Source organism: Hippocampus zosterae, chromosome 8 (assembly GCF_025434085.1).
Source record: "Hippocampus zosterae strain Florida chromosome 8, ASM2543408v3, whole genome shotgun sequence".
Taxonomy (NCBI): Eukaryota; Metazoa; Chordata; class Actinopteri; order Syngnathiformes; family Syngnathidae; genus Hippocampus; species Hippocampus zosterae.
In genome coordinates this window covers 21,339,438-21,363,671 of record NC_067458.1, presented here as the reverse complement: position 1 = coordinate 21,363,671, position 24,234 = coordinate 21,339,438, and the positions used below count along the sequence as shown (strand labels likewise).

Here is a 24,234-nt window from a genome sequence, read left to right as displayed (position 1 = left end):
GGGATATGGGGAGGGGGGTGGCCTGGCCAATTCCATGGGGGCGATGGGCAGGAGCGGATGATGAGGGGGCTGTCGAGCTATTTATTTAACTACCTCTCTTGCTTTCGAAGGGTCTGATGTTGCCTTCAAGGACTGTCAGAAATCCCGGATTTCCTAAAAAAAAAGAAAAAAAAACTATCATAGTGTCAGGGCGACACAGTGTATCGAAAAAGATCCTGCTGATGTTGCCTTCAAGGACTGTCAGAAATCCTGGATTCCCCCCCCCCCCAAAAAAATAACATGGTATCAGTGTGGCACAGTACTGTATATTGAAAAAGATCCTTAGCGTGATCATGGCTTATGCAATATGTGTATTGCAAAGGCGTAGGTTAAGTTTGACGCACACATTTTTATAACACACATTGTTATTTCTTGATTGGTTTTATTATCCATATTGTAACAAAAAAATTCAACCAGATGGGTGGTCAAGTAAGGGAAAGACTGAATCCCCCCCCCCCCCCCCCCAGTAAAAAATACCAATGTGTGTTCTAAGAATTGTTTTTCTTGTTTAGGCAATTATTTTATGAGCCCGACGGGGGGGGAAACCCAATAGGAAATACATATACAACATCACGCAGCCCGTCCATCCAACTCTGGTTGTGTATTCAGAGACTGTCAGAAAAAAAGGAAGTTTTCTTTTCATAAACTGCCTTTCTACACACCCCTCGTCTAGCTATCAAAAAGTCAGGCGTTGCTTTCAGGGGCTGTCAGAAATCCACATTTTACGTTCACACAAGTGTGCACGTCGCCGGCTTGTGCTGTAAAATTGAGAGGCACCTTATCTGGGGTGCCCTACCTTCCATCTCACACGAATTAGCGTGATTGGTTCATCCTCAACACAGTCGCAGTTCGAAGAGGATGTATGAAGTTTGGAAACGATTTGTATTTAACCTGGTCTGTGATTAATCATTACGCTGCGTGGTTACGTGTCCCCGGTAAATACTTAAGCCGGGCTCGTGGCGAGTAATTGCAGCGTGAGAGTCCCGGTGTGCTGTGGTGTTTATGGGCGGGGGTCGGAGAAAGGGGTTGTTGGTCTACGAGGCACGCTGCCTGCCAGCTGTCCACAACCCCCCCCCCCCCCCCCCCCCATCTCGCCTCCTTTGAGCAGAAACTGTGAGAGATGCATTGTTCTCCCCCCCTCAAAAAAGCAGACATGACGGGGGTAGACCTGCCATCTGCTATCCCCACCCCCAGTCCAACTACTACTCTACATTTCTTAGGGATCAGCTGGCCATCCACAGAGGGGGGGTGGGGGTGACTATAATGTCGGCAGCTTGTAAACAAAACAGCGCTTGTCAGCACTTGCCTGGCGGCCTGGAGACGGAGCAGGTTGGCTTTATCTCTGGCGGGCAAACGTCCACCTGCTCATTTGCATGGCGGTTAAACAGACACCAGACACTAGTCTCCAGATAAGACGAGCCGTTATGCAAAGAAACGACCCGACAGCGCTAAAATGCTAACTGTGTACGCTAATCGACACAATGTCGTCTTTGTCCGGGGCAACGCCGTTTTCAAGAAGTAAAAAAAAGTCGGCTAAGTTACCCGAATAAAAGGACACAATTAAAAAAAATAGAAGAAACCCGAGTGGCTGAAAACATGCACAATGTCGGCCATTTTGGTTTGGTCATTTTAAATTGGACTTGTGCAGTTTTTTTTAAAATTCAACCTCCAGTGCTGGTTTCACTGGAATACATAAATTCTATGATGAGTAGACCGACAAAAAAAAGTCTCGAAAAGCCAAGTCGCAGGAGGTCTGGTATTGTGGTTTGAAATACCCATTGTTGAATCACATGCGGTAGCATCTCTGGAGTTTTTCTTTTTAAAAAAATCACCTCCCTAAGCCTATTCCATCAAACAACATGAAATTTGGTAGGAATGTCATTTGTCAGGAGCCCTACACATTTTTTGGTCAAAAAGTCATACCCGAAAAGAGGCAGAAAGTCAGCCATTTTGGTTTGAAGCATTCATTTTAGGGTCACTTGTGGCTCGCGATCTTGGAACCCACTCTGCCTCAATTGTTGCCGTTTGTCGACCATGTTTGATACTTGTCCATTTTTCGAGTAGACTCCGACAAGTGGACGTGCACATTGTTGTGTTTGTTTGTAGCTTGTTTTACTTGCCCGAGTGTCCAATTTTTTGAAGTTACGATACATTCCAAGGCACTGCGTCACCAATTAGCCACCTTTTGGTCTTGCTGTTTGGACCGTTTGTGGTTGTGACATCATAGTGTGTGTACACTCAACACATTTTCTTTGTTTTCCCCTTCAATGTTGACACAAAAACACAGAAACCAGTTTTCCAAATTCTCCCAAAGGCTGCTGTCATTATAAATAAACGTTTTTTGTTTTGTTTTGTTGCTATTGGAAGTGCGGGCGCCGTTGTGGATGTGGCCGGATTGGTTGAGCACAACGTGATCTGAGGTGGGAGAAGCTTCTTTTGTTTGAATCCCCCCGCAAAGGAGGAAATGGACACATTCCTCAAATTACCATGACCATGGCGTCTGACCTAGTCTGCAGTCTGCTGCTGGGGGTTTGGATGGGGGGGTGAACAAGGCGTTTGGCGCCCCACATGGTAGCCCTAATTCATGTCGACTACCTTTCCTCCAGCACGCGGTTTTGAATGACACAGGTTTATAAAGGTTTTAAAGCAAAAAATAAAAAAATAAAAAAGTGTCTTGAGATAAACATAACCTGACTAATGAGTTTTGAGAAAAAAAGCTATGGTTTAACCAATTAAAAAAAATGTATTTATTGCTTTGAGTTACGAATGTAAACTTGAGATATGTGTGCTATACGGTGGTCGTGTCAAACATAAAATAGAGAAAGAAAAAGATCTGTTGTGTATGGAGAACAAACCACAGCTTTGAGTTTTTTGGAGCGGACGTGACACAATTTTCTGTTTGTTACATCTAAAGTCCATTAGTCGCAGGTCCCGCTGTACTGTATTGTTTATTCTCTGCGAGGAGTGAATGTGAATCCCATTACTTTAAAAAACCTAGTCGAGTTCCTAAAAAAAAAAAAAAAAAAAAATGTAAAAAAACATCTGCGACCGGAACTAGTAGTGAGGGGGAAAAAAAAACAAAAAAACTTGCTAGTAAGACGCTAATTTACAAGCGCATTGATTTGTCTAATTAGTGAGGACAAAGAATAAGAGTCTTTGAACGCAAGGCTGGATATTAAATAAATGTCCAGAGTCCATGTGGAACGATTCATGTGAAGCCTTTAAGCAAAGCGGCAGATGTTTTCCCGCACACAAAAGAACATGTCCTGCCCTGCAGCACTTACATGTGCACCTGTCACACGCGCGCGCACACGCACACGCACATGCGCCCACACCATATGGAGCTCGACACAAAAAGCTGAAATGCATGTTAAAGTGTGTTCGAAAAAGAAACTTTTCACACTCTTTCACGATAAATTTAACATGAAGCCTTAGATGATGTATGGGGGAAGTAGAAAAGGAATCTACTGCAAAAACATTTTAAAACTTTCCTGTAGCCATACATCATGATGCTTGTGACATACTACTAATTTTTCTTAAGACATTTTTTCCTCGTCGCCAAATTAGGATTTTCATAAGATCATAAAAATGAACAATTTTGTATTCACATGGTGTTCAAACTTCAGAAAATAACCATTTTTGTTCTCATGTTTAAACTTTGTTTCCATTCAGTGAGACCTTTCTCATAATACTTTTACTTTTTTCCTCACATATCACATTTTTTCCAACTTTGCTTTACTCATAAATGACAATTTGTCATATTAATTTTTCTCATATCCAAAAAAATCTTTCCTCATAAAATTGCCATTTTCTTCTCAAATTTAATCTTTTTTTCAATTTCTCATTTTGTTGTCATATTTAAAATGTCTTCATGAATTTTCATTGTTCATGTGGTATTGAAACATTTTCTCATAAAATTACCATTTTTTTGTTTTCATATTTCAATACTTTTCACATATATCGCAATTTTGTTCTCAAATGTTGGTTTTACTTCTAACCACATAACATGTCTTCTGTAAGGATGTTCTCAATTTTTGCCCCTCACAAATGGATGCAAAGATGAGAGAAGTCGGAACAAAGCCTGGGGGGCGGGGGGTTTCTAGTCATAAGCCCACCACCCCCACGCCCTCCCAGATGGCCAGTAAAGAGCAGATAACGGGTTGACCTCCCTCAGGCAACAAGATGAGCGGAGAGCAGGTGGCCATGCTGTGAAGAGTCAACGTGATGCATGCAAAGTACTACTGATTGATCATTAGTGATATTTTCCATTTTGTTGCTAGGCAGAATTCACAGGGGATAGATACCCATTTTTTTCCCCCAATGTAATTTTTTTTCCTGAATATTAACTAGTTCCTGACAAAATTGCATTCATGAACGAATGCTACAAATCTTACCATTTTTTTTCTTGTCATTTTGTGAGCATAAAAGCACATTTACTTCTCATAATCTTCATTTTTTCCCGTTAAAATTATGTTTTAGCACAACTTGATGCGTGAATATAACAACTTCTACACGTCAACTTTCTTTTTTCGACTCATTCAATCTTCCTTTTTAATTCCAACTTCACACTCATCACAGCGGTTAACTTTGACATTTGTCATAAAGATGGTTCAAAAAAATGAGATGGTGGCGGAACTCTGAGACATGTTTAATGTGCAAAGAGTTAAAAACTAAAACGACGTTAAGATTTTGTTCCACCTTCACGACGTCTTGGCGTTGAGGCACTTGGCTATGCTGGCGGCGTTGCTGTCGCCCATGCCGAGGATGTGCGTGTCCAGCTTGTGCAAAAGCTCCTTGGAGTGAAGCCTCTCCTTCTCCAGGTAGTGAGACACAGCGGCATCCACCTGAGAAGACGCCGCCCAAACATCCTGAACAAATATCAAAGCCCAGTCAGCACCTGTCATCTCGAGAGCGCGCCAGAAGATTTATCGCTGCCAGTGCCAATATATTTGAATTGAGTGTTACTTAGATTTCTGATTTACTCGAGTCTGTATCAGTTTCAAGCTCATGTTCAAAAGTCCTCTGATTAACCCCAAATAAAGTGCAGCTGTTCTAGCAGGCTTTTCCTGACTGTTTTTGCTCATTTGCAAAAACCGAAAGGGGAGTGTTAATATTTCCCTCAACCTTTAGCAAATCCCCAGATGTTCTAAAAGGCATTTCTTGACTTTTATTTTTTTTTGGGGGGGGGGAATCTCTGGAAGCAGCCTGAAGGTTTTGTGCCTCGTAAATGTTCATAATTCCCTCATCCTTGATGAGGAAAAATCAACCGAATAGCAAGATGCTAACACTGCCATGTTTTTTTTCTGGTAATAAGGCTTTGCGCTAAACATTACTTTTGGAATTATTACCAAAATTAAAAGTAAAATTAAATAGATAAACAGATGAAGTTCCACACATAACTCTTTGTCTACCTCCACTATTCCTTCTCTGCCAAAACATTCACAAATCACTTAAGCAATTAGCCAAACAACATTTTCGTGCATTGTCTGTACTTTTGCAATCTCTGCTCACCGGTGGCGACGGTGAGACGGAGCAACGACCCTCAGGAGCGGTCTTGGTCAGTGTAGACTTCCCACCGGAGAGTGTGCTGTCACTGGGCGGCTGCCGAGAGCCCGATGAGTGAAGCTGCGTGAACAGACGCTGGATGTCGCCGTCATAGGAAGTCCCCTGGTCGACGCCGCTGCTGAAATAGGAAGTGGCGTTGATAACAATGAAAAAAGCCCTTTAAAGCAAGGGTTCTCAAACTTTTGGGGGCCGGGGACCCTTGCAACAGAGGAAATTCTTTAAAGGCCCCTAAAAGAGGAAGCATGTTTCTTCTTCTCCCCTGACGCAACAATTATAAACATCTATTGTGCTGTTGCAGTGTACCTTGGATATCCAGTCATGTATTTTCCAAACTTTCCATGCAAGGAAGGGTTGGCAACAAGAACAATCAATTTCAAGAAAAATAGGAGCTGGGATGTTTTCAAGTGATGTCGTCCCCCCCCCCCCCCCCCCCCCCACATCTTTCGTACGCACTGAGAGAGATGCACGGCCCTGTTTTCATGCACATTAAATGTATAGGCTACTCCTTTCATGCACGGCACAACACTGCCCCTACGAGGCCAATATGTGTACCGCAGGAACAGCCAGTATTTACTTGTAATTTTGGGGGGGCTATTATTTTAGTAAACTATATTATTTTTACGTTGTCCCTAATCTATCTTCGGGTTGTTTTTTCAGGATTTAGTAAAAGGTAAGTTTTTAAAGAATTCATTTTTATCGTACCAGCACACATTTCCACATGATAAGGTACAGAACGATGAGGCATGAGGTCCCAGTTTTGAGTAGTTGAAAAAAAATACTAAGTATTGAAATCAATAAATCTTTTTTTGTTGTTGTAATTGTGACTTAAGTATTAAATCAAATTGTGATGATTCTTTTTTCCATAATCGCCCAGTTAATACTACTATTGAGCCTCATGAGAAACTGGTTTGAGTTGAATAATTGAACTTGATTTAATTCGCCATTCGCATTACACCCCCCTGCGATCGGAATAATTTCTCAAGTTCACCTCTAAAGTTGCTCATGCTTTTTATGTTCTTCTGGTAATTTGGAGTAGAATACATTATGCTTGGCATACCTTTCTGCAGCGGTCTTCGAATGGTCGCCCGCAGCCTGTCCGTGCAAGGCCGGCCTGTGTCCGCCCGCGGCCCACGTGGGCGGGCGTGGCGTCTGCGCGATCTCCGGCCTCAGCTGCGGCCGGTCCTGCCCCGTCACGCAGCTTTCTGTGAGGGAGGCCAGCGATGCTGCGGAAGACGCCTCGGCCTGCAAGAACACGGGAACTCGCGAGACTTAAGCAGAGCGAGCATCTCCAGGACTAACTCCGCAAGCTTGATTTGCTTTTTCTTTGTCTTTTTTTTTGGAGTGTTTCCAGTCACCATAGAAGATAAGAGTGTGATTATAATAACTGCAGAATAGGAACTGGACGGCCAGCGGGTACAGCACGATTTATTACGAACCTTCTTCCTCATGAAATCCACTTCTCCGCTGTGCTGCAGCTCTGCCCTCGACAGCTCCCTTTGCAGCTGAGAATGCACATGAGATATGAAGGTGATTGTCATGTGGTGTAATGTGCTAAATATACAAAAATATTGTAATAAATACGTTCATTCATGTATAGATATAGATGAATATCAGCTTCCTAGCTTCCTATATAGATGAATGAATGAATGAATTGTAATAAATACGTACATAGATATGTTATTTGGGTACATGACATATGTAAATGCTAAAAATGTTACACATTTTCCATTTGAAGTATGGATTATTAATTACGATGCGAATATGCAACCTTAGAGGTGTATGCAATTACAAATACATAAAGAATAAAACAGTGTTACGAAATAAGATACAGTTTGAACCAATGGGTGGGATTAGTCAGACCAAACGAAATGATAAGGAACATTAAGCATCACGTTTGTTGACTTGCTGCCTGATGATGTCCCCTTCCAGTATGTTGTGTCACTAGTGTGAGAGAAAAAAAAAAAGATGTCGAACCCTTTTCACTTCTTCTACTGAGGTATCAAAGGCGTCTTTTAGCACCCTGGCTTCTTGTTGCGCTTTCACATGCTGGCCGCTCATCTCTTCCAGTCTGGACGTGCGCACACCCACACACAGAGAAATTAACGCAGAGACAGAGAATCCAATATAATAGTGACACCCGCACACAGTACACGACAAGAAGAAGAAAACAAGATGGAGGAGCTGAGCGGTTACCTCTGTTTGAGTTGCATCACTTGCCCTTTAAGGTTAGCCTCAGTCGCCCGTGCGCGGTCAAGATCTGCGGACGTCGTCTGCAGATCGTCACGAAGCTTCTCCACACGGGCAAAGTCATGCGACATCAAACACTCCTTCAATGAGCTGAAACGCATTCACACCAAGCTTATCTAACCCTTGTTACACACAAGAGCACACACACCGACTCACTCACAACTAGACACACATACACAAACGTGTGGGGTAGACTACGCACTGTATCGCTTGCTCCTTGTCGTGCACCATGTTTTTGAGTGTGCTGATGTCATTGTGAAGCCTTTCGACCTCCTCCGTTTTGTCCTGTCAGTCAAAACACAAGTTGACTGGCTTTCCGAATACTTTTTGTCAGCAAGGTCCTCTCTCCATCTCCCTTACGTGTTGCTCTCTGCGGTCATGTCCCAGCCTCGTGTTCTCCAGGGCTCGGAGGCGTTCCAGTTCCACTTCCTGCGTGTGCAGCTCATGGTGAACTTTTTCCAGCTGAGCGCGCATTCGCTTCACGTCGGCGCAGCAGTCGGCGTGTTTGCGCTCCGATGCCTGGACACATCAAAAGGTTACCATTGTTTACTAGTGGTGCCAACAGACAACATTTCTGCTTTTTCCACACGTGAGTTTGTGTGACATAATAGAAAAATATCCTATGTAGTACCTGAAGAATCCTGACTTCAGATATGTACTCCTCTTTGGATTTGCATTCCTCAGTGATGGCCTTCTTCACATGTCTACGCTCAAGCTTCTGATAACTCCTCTTCAACTTGTCCAACTGAGGAAAGAAAATCGATTTACACATAACCCAGGGAATCAGATATTACTGAGGGAAACTACGTGTTCTTTCAAACAGCAGCACAGCTTCCCAAAATCAAACATCTCGATTCTCGGACAGTGACACTGCTTTCAACACAACAGGGTGTAAGAAATGGGTGTTTGCTGTTACATTTCACACTTCACAACCTGGCTTTTCTCGCATTTGTTTTTACAAATGATGTTGCTGCATGTGTTCAAAACAGTTGTCGTTGTCTGAAGAGTATTTTTCTGTTCTGAAAACGTTGCCACCTCTCTGCGCAAAAGCAACCCAGAAAGGCATCTCACCTCCTCGCTGACTTTTCCGAGCTGCTTTTCGTACTTGGTAGCCAGGTCCTGTCGTCCAACTTGGACGTCCTCCACCTGCTTACGGAGAACTCCGATCTACATTGACAACGCCAAAAACAAAAGTCAGAGTTTCCGAAACAAGATAGTACATACACATACATACACACACACTACCGGGAAAAAAAAGTAGTTGTAAGGTAGTATCACCTCCAGGTCCTTGCGCTGGATGACCACCTTGGAGGCGAAAATTTCCTCCTGGCAGCCCTTCAGCCGCAGCTTGAGGTCCCGCACCTGCGCCTCCCACTCGCTTCTCTGCTGGCTCATCATGATGTCGACCTGTCGCATCAGCTCCTGGAGCTCTGGCTCGCACGCCAACAAAACGGAGCTGGAGAATGTGCAGGTAGACAAATGTGAACGTGTGAGTGAGCTAGCCGCCAGCACGAGATTCAAAACAAGTTGCATGACTCTAACCTGAGGTCCGAATTTAGCAAGGAGCTCCAACACGCCTCCATATTGGCTTAGTAATGTTTCCGGTGACAAGAGTACTGAACATATAGTCTTATTAGTTTGGTAGATAAAGTTAAGTTGCAGGCATTTGTTTCAACGATAGGTTAGCAACCAGCTTCCAACACCAAGCTAACAACCTCTGTGGCGCCACCAAACGTTCAAAGCGACGTAATGTCACGCGTAATAGTTTAGGTCTCCAAAAGGCTAACTTCTAGCAGCTAGCTTGTCACGCGTATGAAAATTAACATTTACGATATTCAACTGGACATTTTGAGAAATAACTTTTGAAGAACATAAAAAGAAAAAAAACTACGTCCTGTTGAGAAGCCGAAGCCGGTGCTACGTCATCACGTCTGACGTGGGCCGCGAGCCTGGATGACATCACCGGACCATGTCACTTTTATTTTCTTTCTTTTAATATTGTTATTTTCTTATGTTTAAAGTTAGATTCGGTTGTTTTGTACCATGAGATGGAAAAAATAGGGAGGCGGCTAACTTAAGACAAGCTGAGCAATGACCAGCCCTTTTAGTGTCGTCATCACGTCGTACGTCATGCGGAAGAAAAGTGGATGGAAACTATGGAAACGACGACAGCAGCAGAGAGCGAAAACGTAAAAAAAAAAAACGTCATGCATAGGTGTCAAACGCAGGTCCTGGAGAGCCGCTGTCCTGCATGTTTCTCTGTTGCAACACACCTGATTCAAATGATCAGATCATCAGCAAGCTCTGTGGAAGCCTGACATTGAACCTGTTCATTTGAATCAGGTGTGTTGCAACAGGGAGACTTGGAAAACATGCAGGACAGCGGCCCTCCAGCACCTGAGTTTGACACCTATGGTCATGTCACATTTTCGCAGTTTATTTCTTCAAACTAACTGCTATCAACTAGCTTGTTGAGGCTTATACATTTACCCTCGTCAATTGGACTCAGAGGGAATAACTTTAAATAACGTTCAAAACAAATACTTCTATTTGTGGAGAAGCAGCTCCCCTCTTTGCCGCCATCACCTCATTTAGTAGGCAGAAAGGAGTTTAAAAAAATATAGCATTTCTTTTTTTTTTTTTAACTCAATTTGGCCTCACAGCGCAGAAGTGTAGGGTTCGATTCTGGCTCTGGCCTTGCTATGTGACGTTTGTATGTTCTCCCCGTGTCTATGTGGGTTTTCTTCTGGGACTTCGGTTTCCTCCCACATTCGCAAAACATGGATGGTAGGTTGATTGGGTACTCCAAATTGTCCTTCAGAATGATTGTGAGCACAAATATGTGCCTTGCTGGCACCAGTTTGCGTTGTACCTTGCCTACTGCCCGGAGAGAGCTGGGATAGGCTCCAGCACGCCCCGACTGAGGATAAACAGATTAGAAGATGGATGGATGATATGCTGTACAATGATCAGAGCAATTTTCTTTTGTTTTATGCGTCAGAATTACTGTAAGTCATCATGGAGTGACAAACAACATTGAGGCAAGCACATTTTGCTTCCCAGATGGAGAACTATGATGACTAGTCTTTATTTTTCCAAAGTGAGGTTGTATGGTAATCTCCCATTTCTTCACGGCAGAGAGTGAAAATAGGAATGGTAACACAATAACAAGTAAAGAAGAATGACATTAATTTTCTTCATTTTTCTATTATAACAAGATCTCACAAATCATGTCAACTTGTCAGGGACTACATCTACTGTTGAGAATCAGACTTTGCTCTTGTGACAGTGCGTCAACGCATCCCTCAGAGCTGCCAGCACCAGGTCAGCATTCGTAATGTTGCTGTTGCATCCCATCAGACCAACGCGAAGTACCTGCAACAGCCAACACGTTAGGTTGCATAGTGATGTGTTAAGTAGGTAGGCATGTGGGTACTAAGATGGGTTCCGAAGTAAGAAGGTCATGACACCAGTTTGTACTTTGCTAGCTAGTTAGGAAGCTGATATGATAAACTGGTACTGAACAAGCTGGCTAGATAGGTAGCTAATATGATCACTAGATACGTTGATGGGTACCTAAATAGGTTGCTAGATTGATAGGTAAATTACATGCCATGCTGGGTAGCGAAGTAGGTCAAGAGCTAGCTAGGTAGTTAGATACACATGTAGGTTACTTGCTAACTAGATAGATAGAGGGGGGGCAGACTTTGTTGTCAGACAGCTCATTAAGGAGCCAGTTAGCCATGTTTCTAGCAGGATAGGTCTGTCACACTCTAGCTCACTAGATACATAAAGGGGTGTGTTGCACACTACCATGCCGGCGGAGGGTCCCAGCCCCCCGGAGATCTCCAAGTTGTGCGTCTTCATGACGTAGGCTATGATCTCCTTCCAGTCGTATCCATCTGGAGCCACGATTGTCGTCACCGTCGGCAACCTCAAAGCCTTGGAAAAGAAAACATATTTAGTATTAGAAATTACTATAATTATTGTTGCAGTGCTAAAAGGGGATACGAGTGGCCCGACCTCTGAGTTTTTTTTTAATTTAAAACAACTCAAAAGTTTCACCTTATCCTCCACGAAGAGTTTGAGCCCCATATGCTCTAAACCATTGTGGAAATATTCAGTCACATTCGCGTGCCTCTTCCAAGAACTTTCCAGACCCTGCCGAGCAAGAGACAATTAGATACAGTCCATCCCTTATTGTGAAATATTTACTGTGAATCCAATTGAGTCTTTGGAGCCACTAAAACAATGATTCAGCCTCACCTCCTCCACCAGGATTGCCAGGCTCTCTCTGAGGGAGTAAAAAGCAGAGACAGGGCCTGTGTGGTGGTACCTACGCATTGGACAAAAAGGAGGTGTTGCTTAGTTCTTGGAAAGATTTCTGCTTTGAAACATTTTTAAAGGAGTTTTTACATTCGAGTGGCTTTGCCATCACATCCCCAGTAGTTGGACAGCAAGCTCAGGTCCAAGAAGAACGACACCGGCTTTGTTCTGCGGTTGAATATTTTTCGACTGTGGGCGAAACCGGTCGTACAATGGCAATAGCATGTGATCACTGACACATGGTCGCTCCACAATGTTGTGGCGTGTTCAAGTTCATGCTCTGGGGAGGTCTCACCATGCTAGCTCACTGAAAGAGATGGGTGCTATACCCGGTGGGGCGTTCAGAACCTTCTGAGAAGCTGTGTACAGGATGTCGATCCCTAAACAAGGCCGGCAGAGAGATTACAACTTCTCTTCACACTTACACAACAATTAACAAGATATCAAGATGACAATATATCGCTTTGAAGTTTGTTATTGGTAAACAAGCATCAGAAATAAGAAAAAAATGGTTCCTCCAGATGTCCTGTCCCACCTTGTTGGTCCATGTACACTGGAACACCGCCTATTGACGCCACAGAGTCCACCAGGAACAAACAGTCGTACCTGTTGGGACATGAACGTAATCGTAATAATTGTTTTACGCTGCTGCTTTAATTGTTCATGTTCTTACTTATGACACAGTTGTCCAATGCCATCCAATGGGTGCAGGACGCCAGTGGATGATTCTCCGTGCGCCAGGAAAAACAGCACAGGCCTGTGTTTGATTAATGCCTATCACAGCACATTAATCATTTGCCATTGATTTGTTAGCATGATTTGACATTGACATTTGTGCTTTACCTCCTCGATTTCTGCATTGGTAAAGAATCCAGCAAGCGACACAACAATGGTGTTAACCCGAGCACCTGTTGAGTTAAAAAAAAAAATACAAACCACTTTAGCATTTGCAATCAATCCGCCATTCAGTTGTCAAAATTTGTGATGGAATTGAGGTTTTTGGTATCATTTCAATTGGATTGTAGCACTTGTATTTTCAGCTAGCTAATATTAGCTAGGGTTAATGCTTGTACAGTGCTGTGAACAGGTACTTGTCCTTCCTGATTCCCCCCATATCTATCAGGTTTCAAATCATCAAACCAATTTTCATATAAAAAATACAAACCTTTCTGACCCCTTGTAAAAATTCATGTTTTCATGCTAACTAGTGAAAGTTAGCTGGCATACTGCACGTCATTGTTGTGTGACAAGATTATGGCTAAAAACCATTGAAACAGAATTACAACATTAAAAGCACCTCACCAGAGATGTTAATGAAAATTTCAATCTTCTAATGAGTATGTTGCGGGTGATACTCTTCAAAAAAAGCCAATGCTAACTGATACCTATCCTCTCCGCTATGTCCGCTGCCCGTTCTCCCCAGATGCCATTGACTGCCACCAGCACGTTGTCGCCAGCCTCCACGGCGTTGAAGATTGCACACTCCATGGCGGTGTGGCCCGTGCCACTTAGCACCAAAGTCACCGGGTTCCGAGTCTGGAACAGGTACTGTATTCCGCCCTGGATGTCAGCCATTATCTACAAACCGAAAACACAGGCATTCTGGTGAACATACATCCAAAGCAATGGCATCTCATTCAACGTTCCACCAGGTCCTCGCCCTACCATTAGTTTGGACGACTGGTACACAACACTAATCAAGTACGTGGAAAAAACATCCACCAAGGTGTCTCATTTACCATTGTACCAGGACCTAGGCATTGCAGTCGCGCTATAGCTCCAAGGGAGGCATCCCAAATTGAGGTCTACCAAAAACCTACGCACATAGACCAGTGCCGTCCCATCACCTACTCGAACATAAGCTAGGGCTTATCCAAACCGTTGAGGACCCACGTCAAGAAACCTCTTTCTAGTGGAGGTATCCAAACTTGGGCCTTTGTCAAATCTGCTGGGAGAAGCGCCACTGCCCATCCCCCTACCCATTCCCCCCCAACCGTTTGTTCAGTTTACCTCCCAAATCTCCGGATGCATGTGTCCAATGACGGGATTGGCTCCGGCCCTCAAGATGCGCGGCGGAACGTTGGAGGGTCCGGGTCCAAACATGTGGCGTTGAGGAACCAACAGGGGGGTCCGCAGACGTTTGGGCGGTGGCACCGCCAGAGAGGACATGTCGTCAGACATGGGGATTGCTGTAGAAACTCCACTCGGACTGAAAGGCACTCGGTTTTCCAACTTCGTTTGACTTGGTGGTAATCACTGTACAAACATGCCCGAAACCAATTGACAAAGGAAATGAACATCGCAAACAGAAGCTATGCAGAGAGGCTGAAAAACCAGTTCTCTGCTAACGACTCTGCATCTGTATGGAATGGCCTGAAAGCAACTATACTATAGAATGCCATCCCCTCAAACAGTGAACAATAAGGGTCTTGCTAATGAACTAAACATGTTTTTCTGCCGATTTGAAAAGGACACCCCCATTTCCCACTCACACCCACCTCTACCAGAAACCACTCTACCTACCCCCCCACCCTCTTTTTCTCCACTACAGATCCACGAACAGGACGTGAGACGGCTCTTCAAGCAGCAAAAGATCAAGAAAGCTCCGGGGCCCGACAAAGTGTCCCCCTCCTGCCTGAAAGTCTGCGCTGACCAGCTGGCTCCTGTCTTCACACAGATCTTCAACAGATCCCTGGAGCTGTGTGAGGTCCCACCCTGCTTCAAACAGTCTACCATCATCCCAGTTCCCAAGAAATCGGCAACATCGGAACTGAACGACTATAGGCCTGTCGCCCTGACGTCTGTGGTCATGAAGTCCTTTGAACGCCTTGTGCTGAACCACCTAAAGAACGTCACTGGACCCCTGCTGGACCCTCTCCAGTTTGCCTACCGGGCAAACAGGTCTGTGGAAGACGCAGTCAACATAGGTCTGCACTACATCCTCAAGCACCTCGACAGCACAGGGACCTACGCAAGGATTCTGTTTGTGGATTTCAGCTCTGCGTTCAACACCATCATCCCGGAACTCCTCACCCCCAAACTACTCCACCTCGGTGTGTCCCCTGCGATCTGCCAGTGGATCCTCAGCTTCCTGACGGGACGGACACATCAGGTGAGACTGGGAGCAACAACATCATCAATACGCACTACCAGCACTGGAGCCCCACAGAGATGTGTCCTCTCGCCACTGCTCTTCTCTCTCTACACAAACGATTGCACCTCAACAGATCCAGCTGTCAAACTCATAAAGTTTGCAGACGACACCACGGTCATCGGTCTCATCAAAGACGGCGACGAGTCTGCGTACCGCCAACAAGTGGAGCAGCTGGAGCTCTGGTGCGGCCGACACAACCTCGGGCTGAACACGCTCAAGACTGTAGAGATGATCGTGGACTTCAGGAAACATTCTTCTCCTCAGTTGCCCCTCACACTATCCAACTGCCCTGTGTCAACCGTCGAGACCTTCAAGTTCCTGGGAATCACAGTCTCCCAGTACATGAAGTGGGAAGTCAACACCATCTCCATCCTGAAAAGGGCCCGGCAGCGGATGTACTTCCTGAGGCTGCTGAGTTCTAAGTTCTACACGGCAGTCATCGAATCAATCCTGTGTTCTTCCATCACGGTTTGGTTTGGGGCCGCCACAAAAAAGGACAAAATCCGACTTCAACGGACAGTTAGGACGGCAGAAAAAATCGTTGGCACCGCCCTACCCACTCTTGAGGACGTGCACACTGCAAGAATCAAGACAAGGGCACGGAAAATCCTCCTGGATCCCCCGCACCCTGCCCACCACCTTTTTCAGCCACTCCCCTCAGGCAGACGCTACAGATCTATGCGTACCAAATCCAGTAGACACTTAAACAGCTTTTTCTCTCTAGCCATTAACTCCTTAAACAGTCACTGACATAGTCACTCTTCTTGCACCACAAAATGGTACTACAAAACTACTGGTTACTCTAAAATGGTTCAATAATTTTGTTGTTTACGATGATACTAGTGCAGTGTGTTATACCGGAGACAAATTCCTTGTGTGTTCTACATACTTGGCCAATAAAGATGATTCTGATTCTGATTCTGATCTTGTGTTAATGATTAACAAATGACTCTCCACTTTTTTGTTGTTGTTTTTTATTGTCTAATGCAGTCAAATTGTAACTTATCACATGAGTCATAATTAATGATCAGGCGAAATTGTTGATCATAGCATGTCATTTTTCTTTCTTTTTTTTTTCCCCCAGTTTTTATTCTTGTGTTTGCTTGAGGCAAAAACCGAATCAAATTTTATTCTTAGTTCGTGTATAACGAATATACGTAGTTGTTTGGAACCTTTACAAGTTTAATAATTGTTCTTTTTAGAATTTAAATGAACAAATGTATTTTAAAATGTGCAAAAATAAACAAAAGTACACAAATAAATAATCTTAACTATTGAGTACAGTATGTATTTCTGCATATTTATATATACTGTATGCTAACTTTTTTGTATTGTATGTATTCAGATTGGTTTTAGAATACAGGGAAATACTGTAGATATAATGTATGTTACAAATTACATAGAATGTGTACAATGTTATTAAACTTAAAATCCAAATCTACTCCAAAATATAATGTAAAACATCCAAAATATAACGTAAAAAATCTTATCCTTTTCCTTGTATATTTTTTTTTGTAAATGTTTTGTTTTGTTGTTAAATTGTTTTGTTCTATCGTTATAATACACTAGCTGGTTCGCCGCCCTCCGGGCGGCTCATCAGCTAGTTCCTGCGGAAGGCTGGTAAGGTGGGCCTTTGGCCCACAAAAGTGTTGTTGCTTGGTTCAACTTTTTGTTCTTCTTCATTGCTTATCGCGAAAATAAAGAGATGTTTAGCTCTACTAAATAACTAACAATTTCATTGCAATGCTTGTGGGTAGACATTTTTTCGCTAAGATGCCTGCGCGATCGTAGTGAGCCACTGCCTGAGCGGCTGAGTGGTGAAGTAGGTACGTTTTGAAAAGGGACAGACGGAAGGACAGACCGCGTGCGGGACGACGCGCAATATATATATAAGATTAATATGTGAAAATAAAGTACAATTATTACATATTACTTTTGTAAGACTTTGAAAATGTCACGTTGCATGGTGGTGGTGGACCCAGAAAAAGCAGGCAGGAGAGAGGAGCAGGGTGTATTTGAAGATGTGTATTGATAAAACACAGAAAACTAAATCCTAAACAAACAAAGTCCAAAGTAGCAAACAAAAACAGCAACCAACGCATGACTCAAACAAACATGACAGTAGCAAAAGCAACAATGACCCGACACCGAGTGTGCGGGCAGGAGTCCTTTTATATGCCTGATTACCTATGGCCAACAGGTGTGCAGCTGCCAGGGGAGCTCTACAGTGCCACCTGTTGGTCCCTAAACCGAATCGTGACAGAAAAGAGAAAAGGCAGCATGACACTTTTGGAGGATTTTAAAATACTCTCAGTGGAAACACAAGCTCATGACACCCAGTACAAGAATGCATTAAAAACATGACAAAATGACACTGCCAGTTTTTAATATGAGTTATTACTGTTTGCCTTTTTATAAATGAGATGAGATTAGAAACCGCATTGAATGAGAATGCAGGTTCAGATTTTTGAAACTACATCTAATATAAAGCTTGTATATTTATAGTGTCTGGTTATGCTTTTTTTTTGTATCATTCTATTTTAAAAATACTTGATTTCATTCCCTCATCGTCGCTCTTCATGCGTCATCATGAGGGGTGGTCCTCGAGGGTATGAGGACGGTCTTCCCCAAGGGCTCTGCACTGAAGGAGCCGTCACGGTACACCAGATGTCCCCTCACGATGGTTGACCTCACCACACCTCGGAGCGACATCCCAAGATACGGCGTTATCTACCCACACACACGCACATCCCATAAAAAACTTTGGTATATCGGGGGGCTAGCAGATACAGTAAATATTCAAGATGAATCCGATGCAACCAAATCTGACTCATACCCCTCACAGGGAGCGATTGAGCCCTGTATCTCTCTTGACGCACCACAGTAGAAAATTACAAATCTGTATTGCATTTTAAGGCTTCACATACTATATATTGTCCATGACTTTTATTGAACCACAAAAACATGGTGTGATTGTCAGGGAAGAAGCACGTTACCAGGAAGAGGAAGCGTGTCAGAATAAAGGAGAGAGTTTGGATATTTTGAGAGGCTGACAATTGCGTGTGTGTGTGTGTGTGTGTGATTTAACAGCGATTTAATTCAGCTGGTTACGGGCCATCACTTTCAAGAACAGGGTTGGAGTGTTGTTTTTAACTCCTGTAAAGCACTTTGAGTTGCGTATTTTGTCTGAAAAGTGCTACGTGAATAAAAATTAATCGATTGGTTGAAGAGTAAGTTCTGCAAAACGTACTGATAAAGTTGGACATTGAAAACTTCAGGGAAGTCGGAATTAGTTCACCACTAAATATTGAAGCGCATTCTAAGTTCATTCATTCATTCATCTTCCGTACCGCTTGATCCTCACTAGGGTCGCGGGGGGTGCTGGAGCCCATCCCAGCCGTCTCCGGGCAGTAGGCGGGGGACACTCTGAATCGGTTGCAAGCCAATCGCAGGGCACACATAGACGAACAACCATCCACGCTCACACTCACACGTAGGGACAATTTAGAGTGTTCAATCAGCCTGCCATGCATGTTTTTGGAATGTGGGAGGAAACCGGAGCACCCGGAGAAAACCCACGCAGGCCCGGGGAGAACATGCAAACTCCACACAGGGAGGCCGCAGCTGGAATCGAACCCGGTACCTCTGCACTGTGAAGCCCACGTGCTAACCACTGGACTACCGGGCCGCCCGCATTCTAAGTTCATCCTGAAATTTCACCTCAAAGTCAAATATCCCTAACTTTGGGTGAATACGGTAGTGTAGGTTTATATACACTAGATAGCGGTTGTATAAATGAACAGTGAACGGTATGAATAATGATGGATTGTTGATAGTCTCCTACCTTATTCTTATGATGTATGCCTTCTTCTTTAATCTGCAACACAGGGAAACAAATCTTTTACCAGCCATAAGAGCCTCAACCAAATCGATGTCCCGAGCTTACTAGAAAGTTGTATTTTTTGTGTGGGTGGCTTTTTTTCAAATAAAAATAAATAAATTCTCACTCGTTCTTGATGCAAACCTCAAATTCTCTCTCAGGGTCCCAGATGACCAGGTCAGCGTCGTAGCCCGGTGCCAGGCTGCCCTTCTGCTGGCCAAGGCCGCACAGCCGAGCCGTGTTCTGGCACAGGAGGCGCACCGCGTCCCCAAACTGAAAGCCCTTCTGACTGGCTGAGCTCCAGAACAGAGGCAAGCCTGACCAATAACAAAAAAAGTCATAAAAGTTTGGTCTTGTGATACTTATTTACAACCTTAGAGTGGTTTATGACAAATAATGTAAGTTATGGGCAAAAAACTCAAATGTGACTTTTTACTTTTTTACTAGGGTGGGTGGGGGGTATTTTTTTTCTTTACCTGATTGCAGTTCTGGTGTCATAAATCACATCGGGGTCATAAATAGCTATATTTATTGAAACATTTGGACTCTGTTGCTGTTATTACCAAACTGGAGAGACGAAATTCCCCCCCAGGCCTGAGTGAAGTCTCCAGAGTCCAATTTCTTAAGGTCAGCCGTGCAAGGGGAGTGGTCCGACACCACCATGTCAATATGGCCCGCCTTTAGCGCTTCCCACAACTGATCCTGTGGGACAAAGTAATCATTTACACTCTGAGGCCATTACCCCTCCCCGACCCTCCACCACACACACAGACACACACACAAATATCTTTATAAATTTTGTAATAAGTGACAGAACGAACACCTGAAAATAAATCATCACCTTGTGCATTGTTGTGGTTCAAATACTGAGTGCAGATGACCAACAGAGCATAACATGGACTAAACACAAAAAGGAGAAAGAAGCTGAAGAAAAAGGAATAAGAGGGAAAAATAAAGAGAAGACAAATGAGGACGAGAGGGAGAAGATGGTGTGCAATGAAAAAGTAGGAAAGGAATAGGGAAAAGGAAGACAGCAGGACAAGAGAAAGGGGGAAAAGGAAAACAGAAGTGGCAAAAGAAGATGGGGAAGAAGGTGAGTAACAATGATATTCCGCATTCGACCTGGTTGTGAGCCGATCTGATTGGTGGGCAACACTTGAACTGCGTGGCCCCCGCTGGTACGTTTTCTGCACTCAAGCTCAGGTAGTGGTGGGTGGTCTCCACCGTTAGGGGGGCCCCACCCTTCTTGGCTTCTTGGATGACGGGCAGTGCCTGGGATGAAGACAAGTGGACCACATGGCAGCGCACCCTAAAGCACAAAAACACACATTGTCCTCATATTGTTTGTCACATTATATGTTAGCATTAAGCTAGCAGACCCTCGTTGTTAGTGATTGGGTGAACTTCTGGTGCTTAAATTGGAAATGTTTAATTCAATTTTATTCCATGGGTCAGTTTAACAATAAAATTCAACTAAGATTGAAAAATAAAGAGCTTAAAGCGAGCATGTGTCTTTTTTCTTTTCTTTTTTTAGTAGTGGACTCTCTATACTGCAGGTGGCTTTAGAAGGAATCCCCGCGATAAGTGGGAATTCAGTGTTTCTGAGTGTCAAAGTGATCAGCTCACTGGTACTCGGTGCAGAGTTGTACCACACTGCGGATGGCTTCCACCTCCATAATGTCAGGTCTGGACTGCAGGAAGGTGTCATATTGCTGAGGGTCTGATGTGGACACAAGTCAACTCGATAAATCCACATTGACGGGTATTGCTAGAAAATAGTTGCGCAATATGCTGGCAAGATAGGCAACTATTGAGCCAATTATTGTACCTAGCTAGATAGAGCGTTAGCTGACATGCTAGCTAGAGTTAAGGTAGATAGCTAGATTGATTGATAGCTAAACTAGCTAAATAGATAAGTAGGTAGCAGGCTAGAAGGCTAGATAGCTCGCCAGTTAGCGTGTTTGCTAGATAGATAAGTAAGCGTAAAGACTGTTAGGTGGATCGCTGTTTGGTGGGTAGATAGGCAGCTGCCATGCTAACTAGATGAGTAAGCGATATGTCCACTGCCTGCAATAGAATAGAATGTTACCGCCATTGCTGTCATTGGTCAGTTGGACTTCCTTCTCAGCATGAAACTAAAGGAGACAAAGAAGATTCAGCTGGTGACCCTTCAAGAATAAAGCTTTGTTTTCATTATGACGTGCTAACTGTGTGACTAAAATACAGGTGTCATGTTGTCAATTTCGATGGCTAATGCTACCTGTATGCAAAATACAGTTGCGCTGTGGTTATCATAGCTAACTAAAGCTAAGTGTAACTTAAGCGAACACTAACTGTGTAAAACAGTGGTGTCGTTCGTTTACGCTAGCTGGCGAAAGTTAACTGTATATGTAAAATAGTTTGGGCAGTGGTTATGCCAGCTGATGAGCACCACACCAGTAGGACAGTTCCTGTTCCTCTCAGCTGCTCCAAGGCGGAATGCAGGTCTCCGTGGCTCACGTGAGGGAACTCATCCACGCCACTGTGGACCAGGAAGCATTTGAAGCCAGCTACTCCGGCCTGGATCATGGGCTGAAGTTCTAGCTTTAAGGAGAAAGTTTGATACTATGGGTTATATTTTTGCAGACGGCGAATGAGGACTTGGGCTTATCTTGAATTTCATAAAGGTACAAGCTTTAGCATGTTTGGCAATTTGATAGATCACACTGCGCCATGTTGGGTGTTCCGACTTTACCTGATTGCCGGGAATCACGCCACCCCAAAAGGCTGTGTCCACGAAGCATTTACCCGAGGTCTCGCGCAACTTCTCCTGTAAATTAGCCAGCGTGGTGGTGGGAGGGATGCTGTTTCTGGAACAAATTGATTATGTACTGTGTGAGGTACAAGGTGCGCTAACTAGCAATCAATTAGGTAAACTGAGCTATCTATCCAGCTGACTATTTAGCCAGCATTCCACATGCCCAATTTCTGACCTACTTAGACAGGCTAGATAAACGGGTAGGTGACTCACAACGGCATGTCCACAATCGTAGTGATGCCTCCCGCTGCCGCCGCCTTGGTGGCTGTCCAGAACCCTTCCCAGGAGGTGCGTCCCGGTTCATTGACGTGGACGTGACAGTCCACGATTCCTGGCATCACTACACTATCTCCTGCATCCAACACCTGCAGACAAGACAACAAAGTTAATTGGACACATACCCGGCCTGCCAGCATGTCAGCGAACTGCTTAATTCAGAACCAAGTCAGCTATACCAAGCACACAAGCAAGTTTTTCTATGTATGACCTAACACTGTACCGTGCCCCCTACCTATCTAGCTAACATGACACCAACGATTGAGGTAGAGAGGCATAGCTGACTAGAAAGCGAACAAACATGCCAAGCTCCTACCAAGCTTTCTTGCAACATCACCAGCTACCCACCAACCTGCTGATAACTTTCTAGCTACCAAGTACCAGTGTGTCACCTAGAAAATTAACAAGACACCTACCTATCTCTCCTGCAAGCAGTATTACAATCTCTATTAACAGTTTGATCTTACCTCCACACCCTCAGTAACTTCTCCACCAGAAAGCACCTGGTGGATTTTACCATCTCGTATTAGGATGACGGCAGGGCCGACTTGTTGGTTACCCAGAAACACCCTGGTGCTCTTCACCGCCGCCACAGTAGATCCTAGCTCCATGTCTGCCTTCATTGTCTGTGAAGGTGAAAAACATTCCAAAGTGTCTTTTATCGCCAAGCTGTATCATGTGGGATGCATGTGTTCTTTCGAGCATATCCCCCCACCTACCCTCTAAGACGGTTCAAAGGATCAGCACTGCTGAGTCATCACCATGTGAAAATTGTCTAAACCAGTGGTCCTCAACTAGAAAGGTTGAGGACCTTTCTTTTTTTCATTCAGAAGGTGGGGACAATTTAGTGTTCCATTAAAAAAAAAGGTCCACATTTTTTTTTTTTATAAGACCAAGGTCCGGTCCCACGCACGGCGGTCATGGGGAGCAGGGCTATATACCAAATTAGATAAGATAAGATATCCTTTATTTGTCCCACAATGGGGACATTTAGTATGGTCAAGCCAAGCTTATACAAATCAACACTCCTCACAACCAACCGATAATGGGGTGCATGAAAATAACAATTACCAGTATTCACTTTGCCAGTACACAGCAAATAATAAGAGGTATTGTGTTGAAGCAGAGGAACTCTTTTATTTTGTTAAGTTGTGCCTGCTTAATAATAGGAAGTAGCCCTTTTAGGGAAATAAGACATTTTTACTTCAACTTTGTTAAACAGTAGTTGTCTTTTTTCCCTTAATTTAACAAAAGCAAAACAAAATACTCATTTTCCCAAAATAAATACTAAACATGAAAACAAAAATATTATTTTCATTTGTACAATTACCCTTTTAACATCCCCTTTGAAATCACTGAAAAATATATCAGAAGAAGAGTTAAGAACCATTTTAAATACTGACACAAGGGAGCACAGGAATGTGCAGTGCTGTTCTTCCACTAAAGGTGAATGCAATGTCTGAGGCATGCAAATAATAAAACGGATAATTTTAACAAGCGATCGCGGTAATGCGCAGATTATAGCCGAAAAATATAAAATGTAGAACGTAAAAATCACTTTATATTTTATTATTTTATACAATTTGCCGAGGTTCCGGACAGAGGAGGTCGGCGTTCCGGACTGAGGAGGTCGGCGGTCCGGTCGTGGATCGCGGTCCGCCAGATGAGGAAGACGGATCTAAACAATCCACACAAAAACAAAATGCTATGTCTCACGAAGGGATTAAAAACATTTTACTCTATTTTTAATTCGCCATATAATACAGAGATGTAAGGTTCGAGTCCGGCTCCGGCCTTCCTGTGTGGAGTTTGCATGTTCTCCCCCTGCCTGTGTGGGTTGGGTTTTATCCGGATACTCCGGTTTCCTCCCACATTCCAAAAACATGCATGGCATATTAATGGCCATGCATGTGTTTAGTGTTATAGTTTAGTGTTATAGTGTTTAGTTAA

The 24,234-nt window shown here is 43.8% G+C and overlaps 3 protein-coding genes across 4 annotated transcripts; all 3 read right to left on the bottom strand.

The window, feature by feature from the left end:
* Positions 1-7: 7 nt before the first annotated feature.
* On the bottom strand, positions 8-9,927 carry cep63 (centrosomal protein 63). 2 transcript variants are annotated; one of them, XM_052073078.1, is made up of 13 exons: positions 9,394-9,927; positions 9,130-9,307; positions 8,923-9,018; positions 8,483-8,596; positions 8,212-8,370; positions 8,054-8,136; positions 7,798-7,941; positions 7,579-7,672; positions 7,041-7,106; positions 6,662-6,846; positions 5,551-5,722; positions 4,738-4,907; positions 8-153 (listed from the first exon to the last, which is right to left on the bottom strand). In XM_052073078.1, exons 1-12 carry the CDS (start codon positions 9,432-9,434, stop codon positions 4,740-4,742), a joined length of 1,500 nt encoding a protein of 499 aa, XP_051929038.1. In that variant the 5' UTR covers positions 9,435-9,927; the 3' UTR covers positions 8-153; positions 4,738-4,739. The 2 variants fall into 2 exon arrangements, with proteins under 2 accessions (XP_051929038.1, XP_051929037.1); XM_052073077.1 differs by lacking the exon at positions 8-153 and having other exon boundaries at positions 4,671-4,907; positions 9,394-9,926.
* Positions 9,928-10,923: 996 nt separating this feature from the next.
* agxta (alanine--glyoxylate and serine--pyruvate aminotransferase a) lies at positions 10,924-14,415 on the bottom strand. The gene is made up of 11 exons (XM_052073089.1): positions 14,188-14,415; positions 13,563-13,755; positions 13,021-13,085; positions 12,851-12,951; positions 12,713-12,783; positions 12,473-12,557; positions 12,268-12,366; positions 12,118-12,187; positions 11,917-12,012; positions 11,665-11,793; positions 10,924-11,226 (listed from the first exon to the last, which is right to left on the bottom strand). The coding sequence occupies exons 1-11, from the start codon at positions 14,356-14,358 to the stop codon at positions 11,119-11,121; spliced, it is 1,188 nt and encodes a 395-aa protein (XP_051929049.1). The 5' UTR covers positions 14,359-14,415; the 3' UTR covers positions 10,924-11,118.
* A 3,323-nt stretch (positions 14,416-17,738) lies between these two features.
* zgc:103559 (Allantoinase, mitochondrial) lies at positions 17,739-22,965 on the bottom strand. Its single transcript, XM_052073084.1, has 11 exons — positions 22,752-22,965; positions 22,222-22,373; positions 21,946-22,060; positions 21,648-21,794; positions 21,301-21,346; positions 20,838-20,931; positions 20,334-20,520; positions 19,775-19,913; positions 19,356-19,528; positions 19,176-19,208; positions 17,739-18,061 (listed from the first exon to the last, which is right to left on the bottom strand). Exons 1-11 carry the CDS (start codon positions 22,905-22,907, stop codon positions 17,909-17,911), a joined length of 1,395 nt encoding a protein of 464 aa, XP_051929044.1. The 5' UTR covers positions 22,908-22,965; the 3' UTR covers positions 17,739-17,908.
* Between the last annotated feature and the right edge of the window lie 1,269 nt (positions 22,966-24,234).